Genomic DNA, 19,541 nt, shown 5'->3' on the forward strand with positions numbered 1-19,541 from the left:
TACTTTTGACTTAAGTTACTTTTACATTGCAGTACTGATACTTTTATTTAAGTAACTATAGTAAGTACTAGTAAGTACTTTTTCCACCACTGGAATTTACTCTGATTCTGAGTTTCCCCCCAATGTATTGAGTTTAAGAGGCTATTGTCCATTACCTTGATGAGGTAGTTTGTTCCAGCTACAATCTGGGTCCTGTAGAAAATGGCTTGGAAAACGTTGTAGTTCTTCCACGTTTTCTTCTCCGTTTTATACTCCATCTGTACATTATGCGATTAAACAATACACCTGGTCAAAAACTGTTTTGTAGCCTAGCCTCATTTGGCGATCATGTCATTCTAACAATGAAATAACAGTTGATCCTGTCATATTATATCTATACTCACAACGTCACAAATGTTCTGAACATCTAGATCTGCATTCCACGGTTGCGACCAGCCTCCAGGGGGTACAGGCCAAATCTCCATTGCGATGATTAATGCAACAGCAGACAACAAAAAACATAAAAACCGTCTCAGACTCAGCCAGTGGATTGTGTTTGACAGTAAACTGATAGCTATACCTATAGCTCTGGTCCACTCCTTAATAATAATAATAACTAGAATTTCACGGGCCTTCGGCCCGCTCATCCTAGCGTCACGCGTCGCAAATGGGAAGAAGACAATAGCGGGAGGGCGATAGTCGATACTGTTTTTGTTTTTTACTTGGAAAAGCAAACATGGCAACCCATGAGGTTTTCATATATCCAGTTGGTTGGAAAGGGCAAACTTGGCAACCTGGTTGAGTGGCCCTATTGTTTGTTTTGCTTGCTTTTTATTTCCATCTAAAAGCAAGCATGGCAAGTGGCAATGTTTCTATATACCAAGTTGCTTGGATGTCGTAAATGTGGCAACCTAGCCGGAATAGTATACTGTAGTCCTTTGCACTGTCCTCTTCTCCACTCCACTCCACTGTTCTGTACTGTACTCCACTGTACTGTACTGTACTGTACTGTACTGTACTGTACTGTACTGTACTGTACTGTACTGTACTGTACTGTACTGTACTGTACTGTACTGTACTGTACTCCTCTGTTCTGTTCTGTTCTGTTCTGTTCTGTTCTGTTCTGCTCTGCTCTGTACTGTACTGTACTGTACTGTACTGTACTGTACTGTACTGTACTGTACTGTACTGTACTGTACTGTACTGTACTCCACTGTGCTGTACTCCTCTGTTCTGCTCTGTACTGTACTGTACTGTACTGTACTGTACTGTACTGTACTGTACTGTACTGTACTGTACTGTACTGTACTGTACTGTACTGTACTGTACTGTAGCGGGAGGGCGATAGTCGATACTGTTTTTGTTTTTTACTTGGAAAAGCAAACATGGCAACCCATGATGTTTTCATAACCAGTTGGTTGGAAAGGGCAAACTTGGCAACCTGGTTGAGTGGCCCTATTGTTTGTTTTGCTTGTTTTTATTTCCATCTAAAAGCAAGCATGGCAAGTGGCAATGTTTCTATATACCAAGTTGCTTGGATGTCGTAAATGTGGCAACCTAGCCGGAATAGTATACTGTAGTCCTTTGCACTGTCCTCTACTCCACTCCACTCCACTGTACTGTACTGTACTGTACTGTACTGTACTGTACTGTACTGTACTGTACTGTACTGTACTGTACTGTACTGTACTGTACTGTACTCCACTGTACTCCACTGTACTGTACTGTACTGTACTGTACTGTACTGTACTGTACTGTACTGTACTGTACTGTACTGTACTGTACTGTACTGTACTCCACTGTACTCCACTGTACTGTACTGTACTGTACTGTACTCCACTGTACTGTACTGTACTGTACTGTACTGTACTGTACTGTACTCCACTGTACTCCACTGTACTCCACTGTACTGTACTGTACTGTACTGTACTGTACTACCGTACTGTACTGTAGCATACTGTACTGTACTGTACTGTACTGTACTGTACTGTACTGTACTACCGTACTGTACTGTAGCATACTGTGCTGTACTCCACTGTACTGTACTGTACTCCACTGTACTGTACTGTACTCCTCTGTTCTGTTCTGTTCTGCTCTGCTCTGCTCTGCTCTGTACTGTACTGTACTGTACTGTACTGTACTGTACTGTACTGTACTGTACTGTACTGTACTGTGCTGTACTCCTCTGTTCTGCTCTGTACTGTACTGTACTGTACTGTACTGTACTGTACTGTACTACCGTACTGTACTGTACTGTACTGTACTGTACTGTACTGTACTGTACTGTACTGTACTGTACTGTACTGTACTACCGTACTGTACTGTAGCATACTGTGCTGTACTCCACTGTACTGTACTGTACTGTACTGTACTGTACTGTACTGTACTGTACTGTACTGTACTACCGTACTGTACTGTAGCATACTGTGCTGTACTCCACTGTACTGTACTGTACTGTACTGTACTGTACTGTACTGTACTGTACTGTACTGTAAAGTACTGTACTGTACTCCTCTGTTCTGTTCTGCTCTGCTCTGCTCTGCTCTGCACTGTACTGTACTGTACTGTACTGTACTGTACTGTACTGTACTGTACTGTACTGTACTGTACTGTACTGTACTGTACTCCACTGTACTGTACTGTACTGTACTGTACTGTACTGTACTGTACTGTACTGTACTCCACTGTACTGTACTGTACTCCACTGTACTCCACTGTACTGTACTGTACTGTACTGTACTGTACTGTACTGTACTGTACTGTACTGTACTGTACTGTACTGTACTGTACTGTACTGTACTGTACTGTACTGTACTGTACTGTACTCCACTGTACTGTACTGTACTCCACTGTACTCCACTGTACTGTACTGTACTGTACTGTACTGTACTGTACTGTACTGTACTACCGTACTGTACTGTAGCATACTGTACTGTACTGTACTGTACTGTACTGTACTGTACTGTACTGTACTGTACTGTACTGTACTGTACTACCGTACTGTACTGTAGCATACTGTGCTGTACTCCACTGTACTGTAATGTACTGTACTGTACTGTACTACCGTACTGTACTGTAGCATACTGTGCTGTACTCCACTGTACTGTACTGTACTCCACTGTACTGTACTGTACTCCTCTGTTCTGTTCTGTTCTGCTCTGCTCTGCTCTGTACTGTACTGTACTGTACTGTACTGTACTGTACTGTACTGTACTGTGCTGTACTCCTCTGTTCTGCTCTGTACTGTACTGTACTGTACTGTACTGTACTGTACTGTACTGTACTGTACTACCGTACTGTACTGTACTGTACTGTACTGTACTGTACTGTACTGTACTACCGTACTGTACTGTAGCATACTGTGCTGTACTCCACTGTACTGTACTGTACTGTACTGTACTGTACTGTACTGTACTGTACTGTACTGTACTGTACTACCGTACTGTACTGTAGCATACTGTGCTGTACTCCACTGTACTGTACTGTACTGTACTGTACTGTACTGTACTGTACTGTACTGTACTGTACTGTACTGTACTGTACTGTACTGTAAAGTACTGTACTGTACTCCTCTGTTCTGTTCTGCTCTGCTCTGCTCTGCACTGTACTGTACTGTACTGTACTGTACTGTACTGTACTGTACTGTACTGTACTGTACTGTACTGTACTGTACTGTACTGTACTGTACTCCTCTGTTCTGCTCTGTACTGTACTGTACTGTATTGTACTGTGCTGTACTCCTCTGTTCTCCTCTGTTCTGCTCTGTACTGTACTGTACTGTACTGTACTGTACTGTACTGTACTGTACTGTACTGTACTGTACTGTACTGTACTGTACTGTACTGTACTGTACTGTGCTGTACTCCTCTGTTCTGCTCTGCTCTGTACTGTACTGTACTGTACTGTACTGTGTTGTGCTCCTCTGGTCTGCTCTTGTCTGTACTGTACTGTACTGTACTCTACTCTACTGTACTCTACTGTACTCCAGTTGCTTGGATGTCATAAATGTGGCAACCTAGCGGGAATAGTATACTGTAGTCCTTTGCACTGTCCTCTACTCCACTCCACTGTACTCCACTGTACTGTACTGTACTCCACTGTACTGTATTACACTGTACTCCGCTGTACTGTACTGTACTGTACTGTACTGTACTGTACTGTACTGTACTGTACTGTACTGTACTGTACTGTACTGTACTGTACTGTACTGTGCTGTACTCCTCTGTTCTGCTCTGTACTGTGCTCCTCTAGTCTGCTCTCTTCTGTACTGTATTCCACTGTACTGTACTGTACTGTACTGTACTGTACTGTACTGTACTGTACTGTACTGTACTGTACTGTACTGTACTGTACTCCGCTTTACTGTACTGTACTCCGCTGTACTGTACTGTACTCCACTGTACTGTACTGTACTGTACTGTACTGTACTGTTCTCTACTCCTCTGGTCTGCTCTTGTCTGCTCTTGTCTGTACTGTACTGTACTGTACTGTACTGTACTGTACTGTACTGTACTGTACTGTACTGTACTGTACTGTACTGTACTGTACTGTACTGTACTCCACTGTACTGTACTGTACTGTGCTGTACTCTACTGTACTCCACTGTACTGTACTATAATGTACTCCACTCTACTGTACTGTACTCCACTCTACTGTACTGTACTGTACTGTACTGTACTCCACTGTGCTGTACTGCATGTGGCCTCTACTGTACTCTACTGTACTCCAGTTGCTTGGATGTCATAAATGTGGCAACCTAGCGGGAATAGTATACTGTAGTCCTTTGCACTGTCCTCTACTCCACTCCACTGTACTCCACTGTACTGTACTGTACTCCACTGTACTGTACTGTATTCCACTGTACTGTACTGTATTACACTGTACTCCGCTGTACTGTAGTCCGCTGTACTGTACTGTACTGTACTGTACTGTACTGTACTGTACTGTACTGTACTGTACTGTACTGTACTGTACTGTACTGTACTGTACTGTGCTGTGCTGTGCTGTACTCCTCTGTTCTGCTCTGTACTGTACTGTGCTCTCTAGTCTGCTCTCTTCTGTACTGTATTCCACTGTACTGTACTGTACTGTACTGTACTGTACTGTACTGTACTGTACTGTACTGTACTGTACTGTACTGTACTCCGCTTTACTGTACTGTACTCCGCTGTACTGTACTGTACTGTACTGTACTGTACTGTACTGTACTGTACTGTACTGTACTGTACTGTACTGTACTGTACTGTACTGTACTGTACTCCACTGTGCTGTACTCCTCTGTTCTGTTCTGTTCTGTTCTGTTCTGTACTGTACTGTACTGTACTGTACTGTGTTGTGCTCCTCTGGTCTGCTCTTGTCTGTACTGTACTGTACTGTACTCTACTCTACTGTACTCTACTGTACTCCAGTTGCTTGGATGTCATAAATGTGGCCTCTACTGTACTCTACTGTACTCCAGTTGCTTGGATGTCATAAATGTGGCAACCTAGCGGGAATAGTATACTGTAGTCCTTTGCACTGTCCTCTACTCCACTCCACTGTACTCCACTGTACTGTACTGTACTGTACGCCACTGTACTGTACTGTATTACACTGTACTCTGCTGTACTGTACTGTAGTCCGCTGTACTGTACTGTACTGTACTGTACTGTACTGTACTGTACTGTACTGTACTGTACTGTACTGTACTGTACTGTACTGTACTCCACTGTACTGTACTCCACTGTGCTGTACTCCTCTGTTCTGCTCTGTACTGTGCTCCTCTAGTCTGCTCTCTTCTGTACTGTATTCCACTGTACTGTACCGTACTGTACTGTACTGTACTGTACTGTACTGTACTGTACTGTACTGTACTGTACTGTACTGTACTGTACTCCGCTTTACTGTACTGTACTCTGCTGTACTGTACTGTACTCCACTGTACTGCACTGCACTGCACTGCACTGCACTGTACTGTACTGTACTGTACTGTACTGTACTGTACTGTTCTGTTCTGTTCTGTTCTGTTCTGTTCTGTTCTGTTCTGCTCTGTACTGTACTGTACTGTACTGTACTGTACTGTACTGTACTGTACTGTACTGTACTGTACTGTACTATGCTCTACTCCTCTGGTCTGCTCTTGTCTGCTCTTGTCTGTACTGTACTGTACTGTACTGTACTGTACTGTACTGTACTGTACTGTACTGTACTGTACTGTATTCCACTGTACTGTACTGTACTGTACTGTACTGTACTGTACTGTACTGTACTGTACTGCACTGTACTGTACTGTACTGTACTCCGCTGTACTCTACTGTACTCCACTGTACTGTACTATAATGTACTCCACTGTACTGTACTCCACTCTACTGTACTGTACTCCACTCTACTCTACTCTACTGTACTGTACTCCACTGTGCTGTACTGTATTCCACTGTACTGTACTGTACTGTACTGTACTGTACTGTACTGTACTGTACTGTACTGTACTGTACTGTACTGTACTGTACTGTACTGTACTGTACTGTACTCCAGTTGTGTGGATGTCATAAATGTGGCAACCTAGCGGGAATAGTATACTGTAGTCCTTTGCACTGTCCTCTACTCCACTCCACTGTACTCCACTGTACTGTACTGTACTCCACTGTACTGTACTGTATTCCACTGTACTGTACTGTATTACACTGTACTCCGCTGTACTGTACTGTAGTCCGCTGTACTGTACTGTACTGTACTGTACTGTACTGTACTGTACTGTACTGTACTGTACTGTACTGTACTGTACTGTACTCCACTGTGCTGTACTCCTCTGTTCTGCTCTGTACTGTACTGTGCTCCTCTAGTCTGCTCTCTTCTGTACTGTACTGTACTGTACTGTACTGTACTGTACTCCGCTTTACTGTACTGTACTCCGCTGTACTGTACTGTACTGTACTGTACTGTACTGTACTGTACTGTACTGTACTGTGCTGTACTCCACTGTGCTGTACTCCTCTGTTCTGTTCTGTTCTGTTCTGTTCTGTACTGTACTGTACTGTACTGTACTGTACTGTACTGTACTGTACTGTACTGTACTGTACTGTACTGTGCTCTACTCCTCTGGTCTGCTCTTGTCTGTACTGTACTGTACTGTACTGTACTGTACTGTACTGTACTGTACTGTACTGTACTGTACTGTACTGTACTGTATTCCACTGTACTGTACTGTACTGCACTGTACTGTACTGTACTGTACTGTACTGTACTGTACTGTACTGTACTGTACTGTACTGTACTGTACTGTACTGTACTGTATGCCACTGTACTGTACTGTACTCCACTGTACTGTACTCTACTGTACGCCACTGTACTGTACTCCACTCTACTGTACTGTACTCCACTCTACTCTACTGTACTCCACTGTAATGTACTGTATTCCACTGTACTGTACTGTACTGTACTGTACTGTACTGTACTGTACTGTACTGTACTGTACTACCGTACTGTACTGTAGCATACTGTGCTGTACTCCACTGTACTGTACTGTACTGTACTGTACTGTACTGTACTGTACTGTACTACCGTACTGTACTGTAGCATACTGTGCTGTACTCCACTGTACTGTACTGTACTGTACTGTACTGTACTGTACTGTACTGTACTGTACTGTACTGTACTGTAGCATACTGTGCTGTACTGTACTGTACTGTACTCCTCTGTTCTGCTCTGTACGGTACGGTACTGTACTGTACTGTACTGTACTGTACTGTACTGTACTGTACTGTACTGTACTGTACTGTACTGTACTGTACTGTACTGTACTGTACTACCGTACTGTACTGTAGCATACTGTGCTGTACTCCACTGTACTGTACTGTACTGTACTGTACTGTACTGTACTGTAGCATACTGTGCTGTACTGTACTGTACTGTACTGTACTGTACTGTACTGTACTGTACTGTACTGTACTGTACTGTACTGTACTGTAGCATACTGTGCTGTACTCCACTGTACTGTACTGTACTCCACTGTACTGTACTCCTCTGTTCTGTTCTGCTCTGCTCTGCTCTGCTCTGTACTTTACTGTACTGTAGCATACTGTGCTGTACTCCACTGTACTGTACTCCACTGTACTGTACTGTACTGTAGCATACTGTGCTGTACTGTACTGTACTGTACTGTACTGTACTGTACTGTACTGTACTGTACTGTACTGTACTGTACTGTACTCCAGTTGCTTGGATGTCATAAATGTGGCAACCTAGCGGGAATAGTATACTGTAGTCCTTTGCACTGTCCTCTACTCCACTCCACTGTACTCCACTGTACTGTACTGTATTCCACTTTACTGTACTGTATTCCACTGTACTCCGCTGTACTGTACTGTAGTCCACTGTACTGTACTGTACTGTACTGTACTCCTCTGTTCTGCTCTGTACTGTGCTCCTCTAGTCTGCTCTCTTCTGTACTGTATTCCACTGTACTGTACTGTACTGTACTGTACTGTACTGTACTGTACTGTACTGTACTGTACTGTACTGTACTGTACTGTACTGTACTGTACTGTACTACGCTTTACTGTACTGTACTCCACTGTACTGTACTGTACTGTACTGTACTGTACTGTACTGTACTGTACTGTACTGTACTGTACTGTACTGTACTGTACTGTACTGTGCTGTACTCCTCTGTTCTGTTCTGTTCTGTTCTGTACTGTGCTGTACTCCTCTGGTCTGCTCTTGTCTGTACTGTACTGTACTGTACTGTACTGTACTGTACTGTACTGTACTGTACTGTACTGTACTGTACTGTACTGTACTGTACTGTACTGTACTGTACTGTACTGTATGCCATTGTACTGTACTGTACTCCGCTGTACTGTACTGTACTGTACTCCACTGTACTGTACTCTAATGTACTCCACTGTACTGTACTCCACTCTACTGTACTGTACTCCACTCCACTCCTCTTTGTCTGCTCTGTACTGTACTGTACTGTACTGTACTGTACTGTACTGTACTGTACTGTACTGTACTGTACTGTACTGTACTGTATGCCACTGTACTGTACTGTACTCCGCTGTACTGTACTGTACTCCACTCTACTCTACTGTACTGTACTCCACTGTACTCCACTCTACTCTACTGTACTGTACTGTACTCCGCTGTACTGTACTGTGGCCTGTGTATGTGTGTGCGCACGTGTGTGTGTGTATGTGTGTGTGTGTGTGTGTGTGTGCAGTGAAAAGGGTAGGTGCCGGGCATCATTCCCCGGCACCTCCCCTTTGTGATGTAATTTGCATCACAGCAAAATGTTGCGCAATAACAGTGTGTCTGACAAAAGTAATATTTGTACAGTTGGTGAGATGTGTGCAAACGGTGTGGTTTGGTAGGAGAAGGCGGACAAAGGACAGGGTGTTGCGCTGTCTATTAGGGTGGCAGGATAATAATAATAATAATAATAATAATAATAATAATAATAAGTTGACGTATCCTGTAACAAACAGAGACTGAATATAGTAGGCCTACTGGCATTTTCTTCAGTAATTGCATTGTTTTGAGTTATACATTTTTATGTATAATCCTATCAAACAAAGATTTGCCCGCAGTAACTCTGAAGACCCGAACCCCTTTTTAAGACCCCTATAATACACCATTAAACCTACCACTGCATTATGGATGTTCCTGGCGGCTCTTATGGCTGATTTCACGGCTGTTTCTATCCAGGCGTGAGGCAGCGCTGTATGTTCTCCAGCAAAGTGAACCCTGCCCACGTTGGCGAACAGCTCAGCAGAAAACTCTTCGTGCTGGAAGGGGGTGAAGAGAGCGAAAGCACCCAGGCTGTATTGGTCTTGACTCCACTTCTTCACCACCACGCCTGTGCACAGATCTTTGATTTCATTTCCATGGATCTTCATCAAAGAACTCAGAGCCATTTCTTTCAGCTCTTCGTCACTCATCCCCAGGAAGAGGTAGGAGTCATCGGACCAAGTGTAAGAAGCCAGGAGGACACCGATCTCCTTGTTGTCGAAACTATGACTGGGGTAGTAGATGAAGCGAATAGGCAGGTCAGTGATGCTTCTTCCACCGCGGATTCCATCCTTCTCCCAGAACTTCTCCTTGAAGGTGAGGAAAATCTTGGTGGCGCTGTCATAGTGAACCTGACGCATGGCGTGCGTCTTCTTGAGAGGCAAAGGAGGCTGGAAGTCAATGAAGCGGGTGGCCTTGGCAGTGGCAGTTACCAGGACAAAGTCTGCCTGTAATATCTCAAACCATGTGCCTTTGTCAGCGTGCACTCTGACGCCACCGAATATTGAATAATCAATGCGCTTGACTGTGGTGTTGAGATGAACAGAAGCGTTGACTTTTTCGTGTAGTGCCTTTGGAAGGAGGTCGAACCCTCCTGTCACTTCATAGTATCTAGTTAAAAAGGAAAACAAAATTGAACCTCTTCAATCTTCAATCATTGCATTACGTACATAACTTTTTTAAATAAAACCACTGTGATAGTTGACAGAACGCATCAACTATTCTTCACTTGCACAATGTAGGAGGCGGGACTAAGGGGGACTTCCTGTTGGGATATCACCCCTGTGTTTGCTTCCTGTCCATCGGGAGTGCATGTAAGTCAGTCATTTTCTACGGACAATTATAGTATTTTCTCGTCACTTGTAATTGTTTTAATTAAGTTTAAAAAAAACTTTTATTCATATGGTTCATTCATTTACCATTCGTTTTTGTATCGTAATGTTTTATTTAGGGTTTTTTTCTCAAGGGGAAAATTGTATGCTCCAGTGTCTGTCTGTGCTGCTGCACTATACATACAGGAATACAGTACAGTACAGTACAGTACAGTACAGTACAGTACAGTACAGTACAGTACAGTACAGTACAGTACAGTACAGCACAGTACAGTACAGTGGAGTACGGTACAGTACAGTGGAGTACAGTACAGTACAGTGGAGTACAGTACAGTACAGCACAGTGGAGTACAGTACAGTACAGTGGAGTACAGCACAGTACAGTGGAGTACGGTACAGTACAGTACAGTGCAGTGGAGTACGGTACAGTACAGTACAGTGGAGTACAGTACAGTACAGTACAGTACAGTACAGTACAGTACAGTACAGTACAGTACAGTACAGTACAGTACAGTACAGTACAGTACAGTGGAGTACAGCACAGTACAGTGGAGTACGGTACAGTACAGTACAGTACAGTGGAGTACAGTATAGTACAGTGGAGTACAGTACAGTACAGTGGAGTACAGTACAGTACAGTTGAGTACAGTTGAGTACAGTACAGTACAGTGGAGTACTGTATTCCACTGTACTGTACCGTACTGTATTCCACTGTACTGTACTTTACTGTACCGTACTGTATTCCACTGTACTGTACTGTATTCCACTGTACTGTACTGCACTGTACTCCACTGTACTGTACTGTACTGTACTGCACTGTACTGTATTCCACTGTACTGTACTGTACTCCACTGTACTGTACTGTACTGTACTCCACTGTACTGTACTGTACCGTACTGTATTCTACTGTACCGTACTGTATTCCACTGTACTGTACTGTACTGTACTCCACTGTACTGTACTGTACTGTACTCCACTGTACTGTACTGTACTGTACTGTACTGTACTGTACTGTACTGTACTGTACTGTACTGTACTGTATAGTGCAGCAGCACAGACAGGCACTGGAGCATACAACTTTCCCCTTGAGAAAAAAACCCTAAATAAAACATTACGATAAAAACGAATGGTAAATGAATGAACCATATGAATAAAAGTTTTTTTTAAACGTAATTTAAAAAATTACAAGTGACGAGAAAATACTATAATTGAAAATACTATAATTGTACTATAATTGTTAAATACTATAATTGTGCATGTAAATTGTGACTTACATGCACTCCCGATGGACAGGAAGCAAACACAGGGGTGATATCCCAACAGGAAGTCCCCCTTAGTCCCACCTCCTACATTGTGCAAGTGAAGAATAGCACCTATCAGACCCGCTCTAGTGATTTCTTAAGGCTCAAGGTTCCTCAGGCCCAGACAGAGTTGGGAAAGACAGCTTTTTCTGTCAATTGCCCAACTTCGTGGAATGAAATAAAACTGAGCTCCCTGCAATCCTTCGTTCAGTTCAAAGGAATGCTCCAGAACATTTTTCACCGTGATTGCTCCTGCTTCAATTGATTTATTTTACTGATGGTTGTTGTTGATCTGATCTTGCTTGCCTCTTGAAGAGGGCGGTCGCATTCTTTTTCTCTCTCCCTCTACTCCTGTCCTGCCCAGAGCGTCTCTTCTACACTGTCTCTTCGAAACCCCTGAAACTATCAAAACATGGAACTATTCATGGAATTAGTGTGCTGGTCTCTGTACGTGATAGACAACATTTTTTCATGTAAATTGGGTTCTGGAGAGCCCGCTCAATACCCTGATGGATCCTCCCCCACAAGTTATACCCAAGACTACAAGACTTGGCGTGTAATGTGCTTGGAGATTATCAGCGTAGAAGAGGTATATCTATTGTATATCCCTAAACTTATTTTACTATTTTGAAAAACCTTTTAAAATACTTAAAAAAAACATGACGAGAAAGCTGCCAAAATTAAAATGAAATGGCAAAGATGAAAAGAAATTGCTTTTTAATCTTCAGGTCAGAAAAATCATTTTTCTGAAAAATGCAATAGCATTTACATTGAATCTACAGATGTGCTCATTCTAAATGATACATAAAATGTCATTTGATTTTCAATTTTCAAAAAATGCCTGCTAAGACAATATTAAAATGAAAATGTCTCCATATGTGCTCATTCTATGACCAATTGAAAAAGCAATAGCAAATCACATTGCATTTTCATTCTAAATTGCATTTTCCTTTGCTAAAAGCTGCCAAAATTCTAATTAAATTTTAATTAGAATTTTGGCAGCTTTATGCTTCCATACTGAAACACTTAAACAGAAAGATCAACTTGCTTGTTTACTACTCAGTGCAAAAGTACAAAAGTGGTTGTCTAAACTATTTTACTCAACGAACTTAAATGGATGAAAATGATCAATTCAATTAGATATTTTGATTAATGAAATTATTTTTAGATTAGTTGATACTGTAGCTTAGTAATCAATCATTAGCTGGTGCATACTTGAGTACAGTTATATTTACCTTACCTTTACAGAGTACTGGTCATACTTCTTCATCGTGGCTTGGACACCATGATCGTCCACTTCGTCCCAAACCTGCAACAACCCAAATAGTGGAAATTACTATATTTTGTGGCACTAGCTGATAATGTGATTCTTTATACAGTAGGTCTCTACAGACCTTCTTCAGAGCCTTTTCAAGGAGTTGATCAGCTGACTTTCCTCTCTCATCAGGCAGAAGAGTGTAATTCAGGATGTTTGGGTTTTGAATGACATCGGAAGTTCTGTGTTTCTCTCCATTAACCAGGTAGAATGTGTTTTCATCCGTTTCGTGAAATGTGTTCAATTTCACTTCCATTTGGTTGATAAGCTCCAACATAATTCTGGTGAAGAAGATTATTATAACAATATTAGCCTATATCTGTGTATTTAAGATTATTATATTTAAGATTTTTCATTAAACATTGACGGATCCACTGTTACACCCTCCACCCGCATCCGCAACCTTGGCATCATTTTTGACCCCACCCTTTCATTCCTCCCCCATGTTAACCAAGTCACCAAAACCGCCTCCTCCCTGTCATTTTCCGCAGCTGAAACACTCATCCACGCCTTCATCACATCCCGCCTTGATTACTGCAACAGTATCCTCTACGGCACCACCTCCAAAGTGCTCAATAAACTGCAATATGTCCAGAACTCAGCTGCCCGTCTACTTACCAATACCCGTTCCAGAGATCATATTACATCAGTCCTCCGTGACCTTCACTGTCTACTGGTCAAACAAAGAATCCACTTCAAAACACTCCCGCTCCCTCAGGTCTGGTGATGCAAACCTCCTCGAGTCAATGTGCTTCAACTATATGTTTGTCATACAGTATTTGTATGGGATTTGTGGACGGTATACTTTGGAACACTGTATTTCATGACTAGTCTTCTAGCTATCCAAGAAACTCACTTCTGCAAACTGGGGATTCTCATTGGTCCTAGATCTGCATACCAGCCCTGGTCTTCACTTCTGTGAGTGAGCACACGTCCTCCAACACGATCACTAGCCTCCAGTACCGTTACCTTGAAGACCAAACAACACAGCAAAACATATTTTTCATTGTTTTTTTGTTTTGTTTCTGTCGTTTCGTTCTCTTTCATCTTTTCAATTGACAGTGAGGACAGCTGACCTTGAGGTTTACAGGGTCTACATTTACCAGTGACCAACCCCTGCCAAAGGACTGCCACAACGCAATTAAAGGAGCACTTTAATATCTCTTCACAGGCGTTATCATTGTTGTCTAATATGAGGTGGCAGTGGACCAGGGGTATAGAGTGGCCGGACGGAAACCGCGAGGTTCCCAGTTCGATCCTGGCTCCCCCAGAGTTAGTGTTGAGGGGTTCTTGAGCAAGACTCTGTACCCCGCCTAATTGCTCCCGATGTGCAGGTTGGTGACTTGCATGGTTTCATCTTCCATCTGTGTATGAATGTGTGTGTGTGTGTGTGTGTGTGTGTGTGTGAATGGGTGAATGTAAAGCACAATCTATGTAAAGGGCTTTGGATAATATAATACAATTACATTATTATTATTATTATTATTATTATATATTATTGAGGACTTGTGTTAAAGTGGTCTTTTAGCAACGCAACAGTACGCAATGCAACACAAGTGGTGAATAACTTGATCACATGTTTTACTTAATATTAATTTATAAAATACTGCAATATAGAAATACAAGTACAAGTTTGGAATTCAAAATGTACAAAAGTATTTGAATCTAAATGTACTTCAAGTAGGCTACCAAAAGTAAAGTATTATGCAGAATGTCCCATTTCAAGTATTCAAATGTATGAAAATCTTTTGAAAATAGCAGATCTACAAGGTCACATCGCGGCACATTATGAGCATGTGGATCAGCTATTTTCAAATGGCCGAATGTGTATAGGGTTTAAGTGGTTAATGTATGTTTTGTAATAATAATCAAAAAATGCAAGGAACTAAAGTATTCAAATAAATGGAGCAATAGACCAAACCAGTCCAAATTTGGATCATTAGATGTAGTGGAAATTTGTATTGTATTGTATTTTATTGGAATATATTGGAAATTGGAAACATTCCATTGAAGTACAAATACCTCAAAATTGTACTTAAGAAAATGTAACACAATGATACAATAACATAACAAGGTTCACCTACCGAATACCCAGCATCACCCAGTAACTTGGCTGCAGTGAGGCCGGCCATTCCAGCTCCCACTATAATAATCTTCTTAGGATCCTTTGTCTTTGGAAGACCATTTATCAAGATCTGTAGAAGCTCCTCATAGTCCTTGTTTCTCAGGGGCAGTTTTTTGTCAGACTCCTTAATGACTAGTAAGACAGTCAATAAAGAGTAATTACAAAACACAAACATGAGCAAAATAAGATAATCCACTTTGTTATTATTATTACATTTATTATTATTATTATTAGCGGTCAAGCCCCCCTTATTTTTATTGTAAAACAATTCCGCCGTTTTAACAGTTTGGCAGTTCTGAGCTATCGTTTTTCACCAAATGCGGCAATATTGTAGAGCTCACGCTCATTCGTCAAAAGACCTCCGACCTTTAGATCTCTAGTCTAGATTAATTTTTTTTATGATTTGCTCGATCCATTTTTTGGATATCATATTTCATACATCATCCACGGAATGTGATGACATAATTATGACACATTATGATGATAAGAGTGCCCCTCACTTCACACGGATGTGATTTAAACACAAACATGGAATGCCGTTGACAATGAATGGCCAGCTTTGAGTGTTTGTGTAAACACAAACATTGTGTAAACACAAACATCGAAGACGAAGGTGAGGACGCAAATTGTTTGGCCGAAATGAGATGATGTATGATGACGTATGATAAGAGCGCCCCTCACTTCACATGGATGGGATTTTTATTAATTACTAGTAAGTTTTTTTGCAGTCATCTCAGAAATTGCACATGCTGATATTTTTATGTATCACTTGTCATCAGTGTTTAAAACAAGTCATCTTATAGCCAGAGGCGTATTCACAATAAGACGAGGCCAGGCCGCCACCTGGCCAAGTCTCGATCTCACCTCTCCTTGAAAACAGACTGACAAAAACGAGCATATTGCTCGTCCATTTGCCCCTCGCCCATTCACGGACGTGTCCATTCCGTGGTGCGACCCTCCCATAGACATGCAAATATACAGTACACCTTTGTGTTCAAGCCAAGGGGAGCCAGCTGCAGGACCTGTTCTACAAAGAACGCAAGGGAGCTACATTTGATGCATCGCACATTTGATTTATGGTTTCTGCCAAAATAACTTCTCGTGAGCGTGTAGGTCAGTTAGACAGCAATGGGGTGGGTTACGTGGGTACATGGAGTTTTGCACAAGCATATTAAAGTGCCTGGATCATCCCTACCGTGTGGATCTGGAGTGGTGATCCTCACTGGTCCTGGGTTCTCATGTTCTTCTGGGTTCTCATGGTGGTCAATGCTCAGCTCAAAGTGAATGTCGGTCCCACTACCTATTCGACATTAAGCAGAATAACTATCTTGGAAATAAAGAGAAACTTTGAGAATAGAACTGACCTACTAAACGAATACAAAATTATACTAGCATAGGAAAAACAAAAAAGTTGAAAGAGACAGGCAGACCTATACGCAAAAAACCTGAAAACATACAGTCTAATACGAGTAACAAGTGCAACCTACAACTTATGGGTGAAACTAGAAACACAATAGCAGAAAGACTAAACCAACATATGTGACCGGATTTGACTGAGAGACTGCCATCGCGACTGCCATCGCGCACATTTTTTTTTAAATGAGTTAATAGCACAGGGCACAGGCAGACTCTTCACATACTAGAGCATGTCTGAAATAAGTGTCAGAGCTGAAATCGGCATGTAAATATGAAATAAATGCCCAAACATGTAGCTAGGTGTAATGTTAGAGACCACAAAAGTGAACCTTTCAAGCCTGTTTTCTCAACTTGTTGTTTTCTGCAAGACATTACTCTATAAGCCATATATCCAAAACTGGTGGGTCAAACTGAACAATCAATATGTCCATTTGAAGCTATGATTCCCTGCTTTCATAGGACATGAAAAATCGAAAAATCCAAAAAATCCAATGGCAGTCTCTCAGTCAAATTTAGTCACATATATATAATATAAATAATGCAAAATAAAGAAACATTATTAATTGCACAGCATTAGTGCCATGGAAGTTTGTGGTTTGGAACACAACAATCACACCCGTGTGAAGTGAGGGGCGCTTTACCAACATCACATATGACATTATGACTATTAAAAGGACCACTTCACGGTTCACCACTTTTCAACCCATCTTCATATAATTGGTCGTCACAAATAATCATTCTTTTTAATAATCTTTTTATTCAGAGTGCCATACAGTCATGAAAAACATGCTTTACATTTCAGTTTACAATATGCACCTTTTTTTTTTGCTGCCAAACAGACAATATAGAGTCTATAACTTATATAGATGGGAAATAAACAAATAATTCATAATGATAATAATTATACATCAAAAAGGAGGAAGAAAATAAATAAATAATTAAACACTAAATCACAGGTCAAGTACAAGTTCAGATTTGCTACCAAACTACACCAGTATGGGTATAGTTGCAAAGTAATCCATGTGGGGCTGCCAGACATTCCAAAAGTCCTGTTGCATATTCTTAATATTATAATGAATTTTGTCTAGAGGAGTGTAACTGGATAGTTCATTTAGCCAGTGTGAAACTGTAGGAGGGGTAGAGGACTTCCAATGTAAGGTAATACATTTCTTTGCTGCTAGAAAAGTTCAGTGGTGCGACCCTCCCATATAGACATGCAAATATACAGTACACCTTTGTGTTCAAGTCAAGGGGAGCCAGCTGCAGGACCTGTTCTAAAAGAACGCAAGGGAGCTACATTTGATGCATCGCACATTTGATTTATGGTTTCTGCCAAAATAACTTCTCGTAAGCGTGTAGGTCAGTTAGACAGCAATGGGGCGGGTTACGTGGGTACATGGAGTTTTGCACAAGCATATTAAAGTGCCTGGATCATCCCTACCGTGTGGATCTGGAGTGGTGATCCTCACTGGTCCTGGGTTCTCATGTTCTTCTGGGTTCTCATGTTCTTCTTGGTTCTCATGGTGGTCAATGCTCAGCTCAAAGTGAATGTCGGTCCCAGCCTCACACATCCTGACAGGCAGTAACTAGTGATACTAATACTACACACAGCGTGCAGAGGTTTTATACTCACCCACCTTTAAGAGGAACAGCCCACTTTTCAACATGACGTCCAAGGTGTAAACCAGTCCTTTTGGAATGAATGAATGAATGAATGAATGAATGAATGAATGAATAGCAGGCAAGCAGGCCGGCAGGCCGGCAGGCAGGCAGGCAGGCAGGCAGGCAGACAGACAGACAGACAGACAGACAGACAGACAGACAGACAGACAGACAGACAGACAGACAGACAGACAGACAGACAGACAGACAGACAGACAAGAACACAAGGAAATCTTTGTATACAATGTGAAATACCGTGCTTGTGTGCGTGCGTGCGTGAAGGAGGGTGGGTGCAGGGACTGCCTTTCTCGCAGAGCTTTCACCCAGGTTATATCTATAAATAAACCCTAACCCTAACCTCACAAACACTTGGGTTTAATACCTGCAGCCAGTGCCGGTTCTAGGAGTCCGGTGGCCCTATGCAGGCACGGATTGGACGGTCTGGCAATTCTGGCATTTTTTTAATTATACTAGAATAAGTTATTAACGAGAAAAGAGAAAAGTCAATTTACAGGTCTATAATGACATGCCCAAACAAAATGAGGATGCCATTGCCAGGGTTAAAGATTCCATATTTGTGGTTTCAATAATTGGGTCTTATCAGTACAGTTAGTGCTTCCATCGCACGTTACATAACATGAGAAAAGGGCCATTTAGGTGGAGAGGTGAGTGGGTGCGTGTCATATGGTTATTATAGAGGTTGCTTGCTTTTCAGAGGACAGGGTTATTTGAGGTCAGGAGGAGATCAAGTTCTACCAGTTCTACCTTATCAAACCGAAACTATTTGGTTTGTTACTGTAGCTTCAATAGTTGACATCTTGATGAGACATCCTAGAAGACAATCAATGAAACAATGAAAACAGAAAGATAAGAGTCAAAACCATCATTTACGTACATGATGAGTGATTAGATAACGATAAAAAGAGCATGCCAGGATTTAAAGGAATGCACTGTCACAACTAGTTCCATGCAAGGGCTACTAACTTTGATCAGAGGTGAACAAGCTTCTAAGTGGAGATTGTGGACGCCCAGGCTGAGTATCAAGGGTCTCCACGGATTAGGATTGTGGATTTGTGGAGAGTTATTATAGTTATATATTGTTACACCACCAAGATCAAGCACAGTGAGCAGATGGAGGTTCTGGG

The 19,541-nt window shown here is 41.7% G+C and overlaps 1 protein-coding gene across 1 annotated transcript; it reads right to left on the reverse strand.

The window, feature by feature from the left end:
* Nucleotides 1-314: 314 nt before the first annotated feature.
* LOC306914876 (L-amino-acid oxidase-like) lies at nucleotides 315-18,305 on the reverse strand (the record flags this gene model as incomplete). The annotated part of the gene is made up of 7 exons (XM_079492097.1): nucleotides 315-335; nucleotides 9,603-10,356; nucleotides 13,114-13,187; nucleotides 13,273-13,474; nucleotides 14,050-14,162; nucleotides 15,278-15,450; nucleotides 18,176-18,305. 7 exons carry the CDS (start codon nucleotides 18,303-18,305, stop codon nucleotides 315-317), a joined length of 1,467 nt encoding a protein of 488 aa, XP_079348223.1.
* Between the last annotated feature and the right edge of the window lie 1,236 nt (nucleotides 18,306-19,541).

This window comes from Electrona antarctica, assembly GCF_951216825.1.
Source record: "Electrona antarctica genome assembly, chromosome: 2".
NCBI lineage: Eukaryota > Metazoa > Chordata > Actinopteri > Myctophiformes > Myctophidae > Electrona > Electrona antarctica.